Source organism: Leptosomus discolor, chromosome 7 (assembly GCF_034619465.1).
Source record: "Leptosomus discolor isolate bLepDis1 chromosome 7, bLepDis1.hap2, whole genome shotgun sequence".
NCBI classification, from domain to species: domain Eukaryota; kingdom Metazoa; phylum Chordata; class Aves; order Leptosomiformes; family Leptosomidae; genus Leptosomus; species Leptosomus discolor.
This window is the reverse complement of record NC_141397.1, coordinates 25,829,323-25,841,879: the sequence shown is the minus strand read 5'-3', so window position 1 is coordinate 25,841,879 and position 12,557 is coordinate 25,829,323. Positions and strand designations below refer to the sequence as shown.

At 39.1% G+C, this 12,557-nt stretch overlaps 1 protein-coding gene across 1 annotated transcript in view; it reads left to right on the top strand.

Moving 5' to 3' along the window:
• The window catches only part of EPDR1 (ependymin related 1), a 28,473-nt gene extending 17,488 nt beyond the window's left edge, over positions 1–10,985 (top strand). The window contains exons 2-3 of the mRNA XM_086468300.1: positions 7,793–8,001; positions 10,795–10,985. Of these exons, the coding sequence (XP_086324426.1) occupies positions 7,793–8,001; positions 10,795–10,985 (400 nt within the window). The remainder of the gene's footprint in view (positions 1–7,792; positions 8,002–10,794) is intronic.
• The last annotated feature ends 1,572 nt before the right edge of the window (positions 10,986–12,557 follow it).

Here is a 12,557-nt window from a genome sequence, read left to right as displayed (position 1 = left end):
AAAGGAAGAAGACAAAGACCTTCACAAAGACTTCTGGATGAAACGAATAAGTTATTTTAACATTGGAGGTGGGAAGGGAGCATAAAGTGCAGTGCTGGGACTTCAGGTTACATTTATTTCCAGTGAAGGGAAGTTTTATTTAAAAATAAGCTATACTCAAATCTTTGGATAAAGATGCTGGAAAGTTAAAGTGTAGTTAGCTTTCAAACTGTGTCACCTGATTGTCCTAGCTGGCCTGACTTCCAGACTCCCTTGAAAACAGACCTAGTGTGTTTTATCTTTTACATTGGACAGATATCTGAAAGACCTGAATCATCCCTCTTAAGGAAATCATTGCAGATGGAAGCTGGAAATCGTTACGTCTTGGGGCAGTAATCTGGTACAAGTGCATATTGTCACAAATTTTTCCAGGGAATACTCCATCATGAAAGAAAAGTTTTCTCTGTCGGAATAGGGACCTACTCCCCATCTGTTCCAAAGGGCAATCTGTTTCTATGGTTTCTTTGTGATTACTTTTGATACAGGAATGCATACTGAAAAGGAACTGACTTGCCATGTATATGCATGATGTGATTTACAATTTCAATGAAGAGCAATATAGGTCTCCTGAATTTCATGTAGTCCCTGTTCACGGTATCTGAAGATCCTTCTCTGTTTATACACGGAAGTTAAGATGTGTAAGAAGCTGCAGTGCCCAGTCCTAGCTGAAAAATTGGTGTTTATTTTTTATTATTCTTTTATTCCAAAGCAAGTGTCTGGAAAAGGGAGATATGTTTAAGTTCAGTTGTTTATGATTAGGGATCTCATTTTCCTATGCCTTTCTCGTGTGTAAAATAGATAATGTCATGTTGGGGCAGAGCTAAGATCCAATTTAATATCTTGTCTCTGAGCCTGATTTGGAGAAAGGTGTGAAAACTCCAGATAAATCTGGCACTTAGAATCATAGAATCGTAGAATCATTTAGGTTGGAAAAGACCTTTAAGATCATCAAGTTCCAAACATTAACCTGGCACTGCCAAGCCCACCACTAAACCATGTCCCAAAGCACCACATCTACACATATTTTAAATACCTCCAGGGATGGTGACTCAACCACTTCCCTGGGCAGCCTGTGCCAATGCTGGGCAGCAAGGCCTTACTGTACTAGACTTTGTCCAAACTCAGAACAGGAAAATAATCTCTGACCTCAGGTATATTTTGATATCATGTGGTTCTACTAGTATATACCATATTCTCTAGGAAGTGATTCCATTGATACGTTGGAAAGCATTATGGTATTCTGGCCACATCTTCCATTCATTTTCTTTTGAGCTATGCTGCTGTCTGCCGAGGGCTCCAGTTCACGAATATACCATTATTTGTGGAAACACACAGATGCTCTCTAGTAAGGACAGTGCGACTTTTAGCCCCTTGAAAAACACGGCTCCCTTAAACACAATATTTTATTGTTTTCCTGAATTTAAACTTCAATTAGAATGCGTTGTGCTCAGGGGTGCAACTTGGTGGATCAGACTGATTGAGTGTCAAATAGCCAAAAAAGGGACAGCAAGAGAAATGGCATGCTTGCTGAAGTACTTAATTTCCCTTAGTGTTTGCCAAAGTAGCTAATCTAATTTATGGGAAAACAATTAAAAGAATAAGACATTGCATAATTTTTTATTGCGTTTTATAATTAAAGACACAAAAATATGTCATCCTTTAGCTAGTGTAGCTTTGATGTTCCAGCTTTTGATTCTTGTATTTTAGGTTTTTTCTCTACACAAACTTCATAATTAACCGGACTTAAACTGCCTAATTCTCTCTGCTTTGGAAACTGGTAGTGTTGTCAAAGTTCCTCGTATACCTTGCTAATTAGATATCTGATACAGGGAGCTTCATCGCCTTGAAAATAAAAAAGGCCCTATACAATCTGTGACTGATTTAAGTCAGACTAAAAACCACTGCTTTTACACAATATCAGATTACATTTACTGTCACATGTATTTACACAATACTGTATTTGTACAATATACCATAGTCCAGCACCACTGCCAAACATGTGAGATCAAATATGGTAAATTACTGTTGTTCTTGAGGTCTGATACACCAGAAGAAAAACACGAGTCTGAAATTACCGAAAGCTTCATGGGAAAGAGGAAAGGAGTTCCCAGAAATATACTGAAGAACGAATGCTTCTCAGTTTTGAAGTGAGCTCGCCAGAGCTTTCCAAAAGCAGATGAATGTTCTTGACCTGATGAGTGTTTATCAACTGTCTGTGTGTCTGCTTGGCAGCTTTGCTGCCTTGAAAATGTTCTTAAACTGAAAAGCTGAGAAGATGAGGTTTTGTAGTCATCCTAGCGAAGATTCCTATTCTCCCAGTACATCTTTCTTCAATAAGAAATGTGTAAAAAAATAGTGGTATTGTTGTGAGGTATGTTACCAAGAGGATACAAGATAACTCAAGAATTAGGTATTTGGATGTACCTCTCTGTGAATACTAGAACAGAGTATTTGTTTGGGATATTTTTAGTGAAATTTGTTCTATTTAGAAGTGTTTCTAATTTCTTTCACAGTGTTTAAAAATGCCTTTTTACAAACAGAACAATCAAAGAATTAAGTAATACCACAAAAAGGCAGACAGATCCTTCAAGCTTTCAGTTAATCTCAAAAGAGAAAATAAAGTTAGCCTTGGAATAATTGCAGCGACCTCGACTTGATATCTTAAATAGCAAATACTGTTCCCTACTGAGTAATACAATATCTCTGATACAAATCATAGATAAAATTTTGCTTTTATTTTTGAGTGGCTTTGTAATACTTACTAGGTAATGTAAGTCCTGGCTAACGCGAGTGGGAGTTTCAAGGATACAGTAGCTGCAGCTGGGAAAACTGAATCAACAGGTTAAAGCCCTGGATGCATGAAACCCCATGTTTTACAAAAACCATTGTTCCACTGTTTTTTGGGGCAGGAATTGTGGTTTTGTTCTTTGTTAATACAATGCCTCGAACAACTGGTTCTTGATCCCTGATTAGTGTCTCTTCAGTGCTACAGCAATCAAAAAATAAATAACAAGAATGGCATTTTAAGGCTCTGGTACTGTAAGTTACTTGTCCAAAGCCACAGAGCAAAATGATGCAGAGCCAGATTTAGCACACAAGGAATTTCTTTTGCCCAGTCTCAGCCTCAGACCATTATTTTGCTTCTCTCTAGTAAATGACCTTGTCTGATGTGCTTCGATCCATCACGCCGGTCTTGGCATGCCACTGCCAGCACCTCTGCTTCTCTGAGTCACTACAAAGGCAATTGGATGGCAAGCAGCTCCTTCCTTCTAGGTTTGACACTCACGAGGAAGCCTTCGGAAGTGCAGAAGTAAACCCTGGGAGTCACGCAGATGTGTTAGGTGACAGACAGGCTAGCATGCTTCAGGACTGACAGCGGGGAAGGACCTCAGCATAGGGCGCTCTTCAGCAGGACTCGGTGCAGACTGAGTATCTGAAACAGAGCTGGTAGCATGGTCTCAAGTAAGTCGTTAGATAAGTCTATTTGTTTCAGTCTTTTATGAGAGTACAACAGTGTGTCTCTATGGTATCTGGGCTGTCTCTTGGGAGGCACCTCTATCTCCCCAAATTTCAGAAGGAATCTCAGAGGTAGGATGGTATTTGGATGCACACCCACTCCTTGCAGTATGTCCTCAATGCAAGTGCTTCACCTCGTGATTGTGTGGGCATGGTATTCTGCCCTTGAATTGAATTCAGTTCGTCTCTCATTCAGAAAAATACTTTCCTTAGCTTGGGAGAAGAGAATATTGAGTGCAGTATGTATCCCTCCCGTCTGACATGATTACTTCCAGCAAAGTCAATGGAATTATTTGCACAGGATATGGTCCAGTGTTAAGAAATTCTTTAAAGCATTGGAGCAAAAAAAACATGTGTGTGTCTTCATATGCTGGAATTTATCCATTTTCAGGCACAGACAAAGGGAGTATTAAGGACCATGAGAGAGTCCCGTTAAGGGCATAGTGTACCAAGGGTGTGAGACATAGGACAGGGTAGGATGGACTAGGATAGGAAAGGAAGGGAAATAGTCTCAGACAGGCAAATAGGGTAACTTGTCCAAGTAACTTCTCCAAATCTGTTTGAAAGCGCCCAGCAAACAGGTCGGGGCTTTCTTGAAGTTACAGTTTAAGGAATGAAATTATTATAAAAATAATATTAGAGGTGGGCACAGGCTGCAAATATGGTACTTTTTCTGAAAAAAACCAAACTAATTAAAAATCATTTCCCCTTCTGTTTCTTTGCCAAGACCTATTTTCAGGACTCTGTACTTCCCCTCAAGCAGCCAATGAAATTTGAAATTTCAGGCAACTAAAACAAATAGAGGCAGTATACTTAGGACTTGGCCAGTAAAAAAAAAAAAAAAAGAAAAAAGAAAAAAAGAGGAGATGGTTTTAAAATGTTTTGCTTTAAAATATGCTAGATTGTAATTTTTATGTTCATGCACATTTTATTATTAATTTTGGCTGGTAAATAGTTCTTGTTATAAAACAACAGCTTAAGCATTCACCTTTCATATGCAGTTAAACTCAGATCCTGTGTAATTTTAGGTTTCTGTGCTTGCTATTTGCAGGACACACAGAGGAGCAATTCTCTTTAAAACTTGGATGTGATGTACATCCGGGTTGAGTTATGACAGTGTAAATCATGTTCACTGCTTAACCAGGGATGCCATGCACAGTGGTTAGAGCCATGTTCTTTACAGTTCTCATCTTGTGCGCATGCCACTCTAGCTGCTGAGTTCATTCCAGCAGCGCATCAAATCATACGACTGGTGTCTGTTCCACATGTGTTCACTCTGCCTCTTCCAGAGCCAAAAATGTAGGTGGTGGAGCCTCTTGCTCTGCAGAATGGGTGCTAGAGAGGCACTTGGTGATGAGTTGGATTTGTTGGATTTTTCTAATTCTTCTTTTCATTGTCGTTTCATAATGCACATCTTGCTGTCTGCATGGAAGATGTCAAAGTCAAGAAAGTAGGCTTTTTTGGGTTGTGGTCCTCCTTCTGCGAGTATTCAGGCCATCTGTTGAAGTCACAGTGACCATCCACGTGCTGGAAGTTAATACATGCACTTGTCAGATTGAAGTTTGAACTACCGTTTCACTTGAGTAAAGGTGGCACATGTCCCTCATGCAATGATATCAACTCACAGGTTACAAAATTCAGAACAAAATATATTTATTCAATTAAATAATTTATAAAGGAAAGAATAAGGAAAAAGAAAACATGAAAAAAATAGTTTTAAAAATGAGAATAAAATTTCTGTGCAAAATAAGTTTTGAGTTTAAATTTTATTCCCAGTAGTTTGTCATGCTTCGCCAATATATTTCTTTTTTGTTCTTTCACAAAATGACTGTACTATCACTCAAATATCTCAAACACATTGACAGACTGATCTGTAAGGCATTCCTCATCCTACTGTTATGGGAGCTGCTGGACAGACAGCTGAACAGTAGTTGAGTCATTAGAACCTGGTTGCAAACACATAAATAAGTGTATTTTAGTGTTCTTGTGAGTATGTCCTCTGGACTGAACGTGATATAAAAGTTACGGTCACAGGCTTGGGTTTAGCTAAGGGACCCGTTTTTATGTACTGAATTCTTCAGTAGCATCTCGCAACTGTGGAAACATTGCCTTTGACTAAGAAAATGTCAGGCGAGTTTAGGTTGGTACAAGTCATCACAGAAACAGGAATATTTTAAGATACGGGCAGGAGAACAATTTACCATCAGGAAGCTAATGCATAACCTTGCAGCTTGTCAGCATTTCTGTGTGAGTCTTGTTAATGTGTGGGAAGTTCCCTGTGACTGACTCCCTCATGGAAAGTGGGACAAGCTACCTCCCATATTGTACAAGGTTGTGTGTAAAAGGTATGCCCCAGCTTACCTCATGTCAGCCGTCTTGTCCCCTGTTACATTCTTCATCACTGTTCAGTTTTACTAATGCCATTTAGCCTGTCTCTGTTTCCACACATGCTGGATAAATGATCCTTTCAAGAAGTAATGGAAATGTTGCTCAGGTGCTTTTAACCATGCTTAGACATTTCTCATAGTGCAACCTTTAAATGCCTCTGTGTCGGTGGGTGAAATGATTCCTGTCTGATGCAATTGTATAGTGCAACAATTAAAATGGTAAATTGTTTTGTTGTCGACCCTGTTTAATGTAAACTTTACATCCTCTCCGAAAGAATGAGAAGACTGTGAAGAGAAACATGCAAGAGTTGGGAAATGCCACAGAGCAGATCCCCTCTTGCTTTTGTGCATCATCTCTTCAATACATGGATTATGCGCTGTTATACACCAGCTTCCTGTCTCTCTGATGGCACAGAATGAATGCTTTTAGGGGCTAGCATCAGCTTTGTGAAGTGGAAGACACCACTGTCCAAAGGACAGTCAAGTTATATTTTTTTTGCAGGAAATGGAGGCAGCATCATGAATGAAGCAAGGAATTACGGGTGGAAAGAAACACTATTACGAATAGGCAAGATGAAGGTGTTTGAGGGAATTAATACCATCCCTTCCTTTTCTCTAGAGTCACCACATAACAGTAGACTGTCGCCAAATACTTGAGCTGAGATATTCACAAGAAGCCTCTAATAATGAGTGCGCAGTTCTGAGGGGTTTAGAGAGTGACTCCTGGCTCTCCTTTGCAAGAGGTGCAGAGCATGCGAGAGGATGCATTGAGTTGTACTTTGAACAACTCATCATCTGATTGATAATGCGAAGTATCCTGGAGAAGTTTTGCTTCTGGTTGCATGTTCAAAATCAGCTGATACTTCTGATAATTTTGATTTTAGTGTTTCTCTGTTTCTGTCCACAGTTACAAGGTAAGGATCATACCACCTCCTTTTTACAGGTATAGAAGCAAAGTCACAGTGGTTTTGGTAGATCCAACTACTATAATTAGTAACTAGATGAAAATATCTATGAAGAGGTTTATCATCTCTCCTCTTGGTCACTTCATACTCTATAGAAGATCATTTTTAAATCCTTATTAACTATCCATTTTGTTGACCTCACCTTCTGGCCTCTCAAGCCCATTGATCTCCACACCTATCCTTATCTCCGCCTTACTATTTTGCTCTTGTGCTTTCTCCTTTCATTACTTCTTGAGTCTGATGGCTTCCAGAGAGAAACTTTGCCATTTGGAGGGAGAGCCTCTCAGTTCTGCACTTGGGACCATGTACTTCCCCCTTCACTGGCAAGCTGCCGTGGAGAAGCATCTGTGAGGACAGCAGATACCACATCTAACCAGCACGGAGAAAGGCTTCAGCACGTTCATGGGGAATTTAATCTATCCAGCCTATGCAAGCAGATTTTTTCAAAGGCTTATAACTTAGACAAATTTGGGCAACTTCTAATAAAAACTTATCCCCTGCCAAATTTCAAGTCCTTTCTCCAAAACATGGATGCACTACAGCTTTTTAATGAAACAGTTATTAAAAAACAAAACAAAACTAGGAATAATAACATGTTTTTCTCTCAGTTGTTCTCAGAAAAGTTGTTCTGTTGTTCTCAGAAATGGCTGAACCAGTTCAGCCTGATTTATTTATTTTGGAAAGAGTCAACTGAGACAAACTTTCAGCATGTGAAATTTCAGCCCAACTGGTTAGCCTTTCTCAAAGTTTGGCAAAGTTTAATGCAAGTGAAAATGGCCTTATACTGAGAAGTCAAAGGCAAGCTTACTTATCAGCAATGCTCTTTGCTTGGTATAGAAAAAGACTATATGTATTAACTGCTTTTTTTTTTTTTTAATGTTTCAGATTCTTTGAATATATATTGCTCTATAAAGATGCAGTGATGTTTCAGATTGAACAAGTTACGAAGCTTTGCTCAAAGATTGCTCTGACGGAGCCATGGGATCCATATGATATTCCAGCCAATTCAACTTATGAAGATCAGTACTACATTGGGGGACCTGGAGACCAGATTATGGTACAGGAATGGTCTGATAGAAAACCAGCCAGGAAGTGTACGTGCATGCTTTTGTTTCATCTTAATAACAATCACTGTCTCTGCTACCCAGGGAAAAATAAGGTTGTTCATGTTTCACCCCAGCTTTCCATGTTTCTATAAAGTTTGCTGGAAGAAATAATAAATATACCCTGTGCACAGCATATCATTTTATTATCAATGCATATTATTAAGAAAATGTTTCATATCTCAGCATGCTCAAATATGTTCAAGGGACTTGATTGTATTTTAGTTCATATCATACAGATTTTGGCATGGAACAGCATCATTTTGCATCAGAATCCATAGCCTATATCAAAAATTTATCTAGAGAAGAATTAGTAATATAATTAGGGGCACATTCAAACTAGAGTGTGCATAACAGAAACAAAGCAGGTGTCAGTGTGTGTCTACACACTGCAATCAAATGTTATCGTAGAATACGTCCAATACATGGTTCTGCAGCAAGGGACATCCTTAACATGCACCTAAGTTTTGTTACCTGCTACACTAGTAAGAAACATCTGCTCGCAAGGCTTAGTTCTGCACTTGGCAGCTGAACACCTGCATCATAAAAGAAAGTAGGCTGAATTTTCCAAGGTTAGGTTTTGGACGCAAAGCAATTTGTTAGCATATTGATTTCAGTTTCATCTATGGTTTACTGATGACCCAGGCAACTATAAAAATTATTTTAAAACCCCATGAAATTTGTGGAACTATTCAGCTAATGCAATACTTATGGTTATAGACTCCTAATATATAGTTTGGTTATGAACCTGAGCATTTAGCCAGGGGAAAATATTTCTTTCTTGAATGATAGTAGAAAGAATTAAGTAGAAAATGAAGGGTAACTAGGTTGATATATCCTGTGGTATCCTACAAGAGGCAAATTCTCACTTACTCCAAGAATTTTGTTTTTCATTTCCAGTATTTTGTATATATATATGTATATAAGTAATTCCATCACATTCCAGAACTTAATATCCAGATACATTCAGTTAATGATGTGTGATTATCCTGTAGTATTTTGTGTCTCCAGTGCTTTTCTCTATGATCATTCATAAAAATAATGTCTTAAAGTTGTCTACCCACCCACCTTTCAGCTTGGATTCTACAAATTATATTTCTGTTAAAATTATAAATATATTCAGTCAAGATATAGACTACCTTGGTATATTTTACCTTATTTTTTTTATTCAAAATTCTGATAGAAGACTTGTTGAGGAAAAGAAACCTCCATTTCTGGATACTGAAAACCAAACTCATTGAGGTCAGAATGTTTTTGGTATATTAGGATGTTCAAATGCTACTCAGCTTGCCACCCTTTCTTTAGGTACTGTATGTGTGTTTCATGTCACAGCTTATCTATGAGTATGGTACAGCGTATGACACAATACCGGAAGGACAGAAAATAAGTATGGTTGATCGCTGCCGAGTGAGAGAAAATAAGCCTCCTTGGGACTGGAAAAATTTGTTATAGGCATCCCTCAGAGGAACTGATTTATGATTGTAGTAGGTAATTTTGTATTTTAACCTCATGAGTTTCTGCTGTCAAGTGATCTGAACTACATAAAACAACTGGATGAAGTGGTGTATGATGGAAGGCGTAAAGAAAGATCACAGAAGTGCAAGGGGTTAGTAAAAGAGATTTAAAACTGAAGAGTTTTCAAAGGAAACCACCTCGATGGTATTGACTACAGAAATAACATAGTGGTGAAAGTGGAGGTGATGACAGAAGACATGGCGGAAAGAGAGTGACGGAATACCTCTGAGATAAGCATGTCGTGGAATTAAACTGAAGTTAAAAAAAGGGACAGACTTGCTACATCACATACATGGAGGAGATCAACAGTGAGTGCAGTCTTGAAATAATTAATGAACTGGTAGAAATGTTTGAGAGGAACAGGAATTAAAAATATTAACATGATGATATGAATAGATGATGTTAAACAGAAGGAATGAGTATAGAGAAGAGATGGAGACACTTGAGTTGTAATGAGACAAACCTCTGTGGAAAAAGATGAAGCAAGTTCGTGTTTGTTTGCATTAAAGATGTGGTGAGTATCATCAGTGTAAGAATGACGGTTGAGAGTATAGAGGACCAAAAGCTGTGGAAGCAAGATGCTATGGCTGTCAGTTCTGGTGCAGAGGGGTCCCCAGCACAGCAGAGGCCAAGTGCTTCCTTGGGTAGGTGAGTGCAGCACTTCCTGTGCACAGGAAGGAGTCAGATGTCCCACATAGTTGGGGGGACAAAGTATTTTAGAGTGTCAAAGGCTGTGTTGAGGGCCAGCATTGTGAAGTGGATCACAGGTTTTCAGTAATCACACCTCTCAGCTTGTCATGAACAGAGTGTAAGGTGAAATGTCCCCCTGCTACCCAAGATGATGGCACCAAAATTTGTCTTCTGGGAGCGTTTAATTACTTTACTGGTAAAGGGAGTAAGTGCTGACATGAAAGTGGCATGAGAGATGAGAGAAATCAGACTTGTGCAGAACACAACTAAATTTGGGACTAAGCAGAAGCGACACTCCTTCAGAAGAAGTGTACTTGAAAGGTGACATAGCGATGCCATGGCGGTTTTATGGTTTGAAATGTGCTTGACACAAATATGTTCAGGTTTAAGATCCTTGTGGTGTCCAAATTATACCATTTTTGTGGCCTTTCTTGGTGTTTCCATGCATATGGACAGAACTATGGGCAGTTCCAGCCTATAGGCTTTGCTTGAGGAATGGACATTTTTTTGACTGACATAATTGTAACACATTCATTTACTCTTCTCATCTAAAGTAGTCACATTTCTGCTTGGTTACAGTGGAATCCTGGGTCGGCGTTTACACAGTCAAAGACTGTTACCCAGTACAGGAAACCTATACGAAGAACTACAGCGTGACAACCTCCACTCGCTTTTTTGATTTACAGCTGGGCATTGCCGACCCCTCAGTGTTTACCCCACCCAGCACCTGCCAGACAGCCCAGCTGAGGAAGATGAAAGATGAATGCTGATTATGGACACTGGCTGTCCCAGGCAAACAAATATTAGCCAAGAGGATGGTTATTAATTGTCAGTTGCTGACGTCTAACCTGATTTTTTAAGCTTATTGTTGCTCTTTTGGGAATTGTAAGTTTTCACTTGGAAGAGAACATAAACATTTAACTGAGTAAAATGTGTAACACGAAAGATCTCTTTCCTCACATTAAGCTTTTCAGTGGTGCACTTGCAGTATTATATAGTTACCAGTAAGATAGTATTTATAGATACTATTTATTTAAGCTGTGGCTGATTTTCTTTTTGCAAAGGTTTCATTATTTATTTTTTCTAGAAGACAAAGCATAAACAGTCTGCAATAATGGTAACATCTAGAAGGAAAAGCTAGATTTTGTTGTTGTTGCTACTTCTGGGGACTTGAGGGAAGGGGAAATATGTCCTGGATAAGACCTCATCCCTAACCAAAAAACACCTGTTTTAAACAGTGTACATCAAAAGTATGGAAATTTGTTCTCTTGGTTTTGTTTTGCTTTGTGGGTTGTTGGTTGGTTGGTTTTTTTCTGCCCTTCAGGAAGGTGGTAGTCTAATATTTGAGCTCATTTTTTTCTTCCTGAAAAGGTACTGGAGTAGCTCTATTCATGTAACGCTAGCTGACATGCAAAAAAACCCTTTTCTGTTTCTTAGGAGAATGGCATGAAAGAAAAGGAAGGAGGGAGAGGTACACCCCCAAAAAAAGTAAACCAAAGTTTTCTTGCGTTTACTACACTTTTGGTGAAGTGTTCTGGTAGGGTGCAACAAGACATTTTTCAGCCATATTTTACTTTAGCAGCCACTTCTCAAGCAATACTAGTTTTAACCTATGCAAAGAGATTAATTAAGAGCTACAGCACTATAAACGGCTCTAGTATTTTGTAACTGTTTTCCAAAGTCCTTACTCAAAGAGTATGGAAACACCTTTGTAATTCCAGGTAGAAGGGGAAAAAGCTGTTCTTAGTGCATAATTGGTAAAGGTGAAATCAGCATTCACACAGTGCCTGGTGATGCAGATGGAGTGAGACAGAGCTGTGTGACTGGTGTGGGGAGGTGGGAGGAGCAATGGGAGGCAGAGGGAGGGGGTTTAGATGTCCTCTGCACCATGTGGCTGCAAGGCACTGCGCTCTAAGCAGAAATTACAGTCTTGCTTTCTTTTGCACCCACTCCATTGAAGCCTGCCTTACTTGCTATTCCATCAGCATCTCAAACCTTATTATCGCCACATCCTTTTTTGGTGGGCAGATGAAAGTTTCCTTAAGGGGAATAAATAACTAACTAAAAAAGCACGGGAAGCACACATATTTTCCTTTAGAAAATTCAACCCAAATCTTCATGCACCTTCGGGACCTCAGAAGTGTGGAATGGTGACGGGTATTGCGATTTTACCAAATGAAATTAGTTGGCTTGTTCTGTAAGTCTAGGCAGGCATTTTATTTATTATTTGCAAATATGTTTAAAGCCAGATTCTTGTACTCTTATGTGTGTTGGGTAGTTGTTTGCTCCAGAAGCTGGCTGGCTGGAAACAGTGCCACACTGGGAGGTTTGATGTCTCTGGA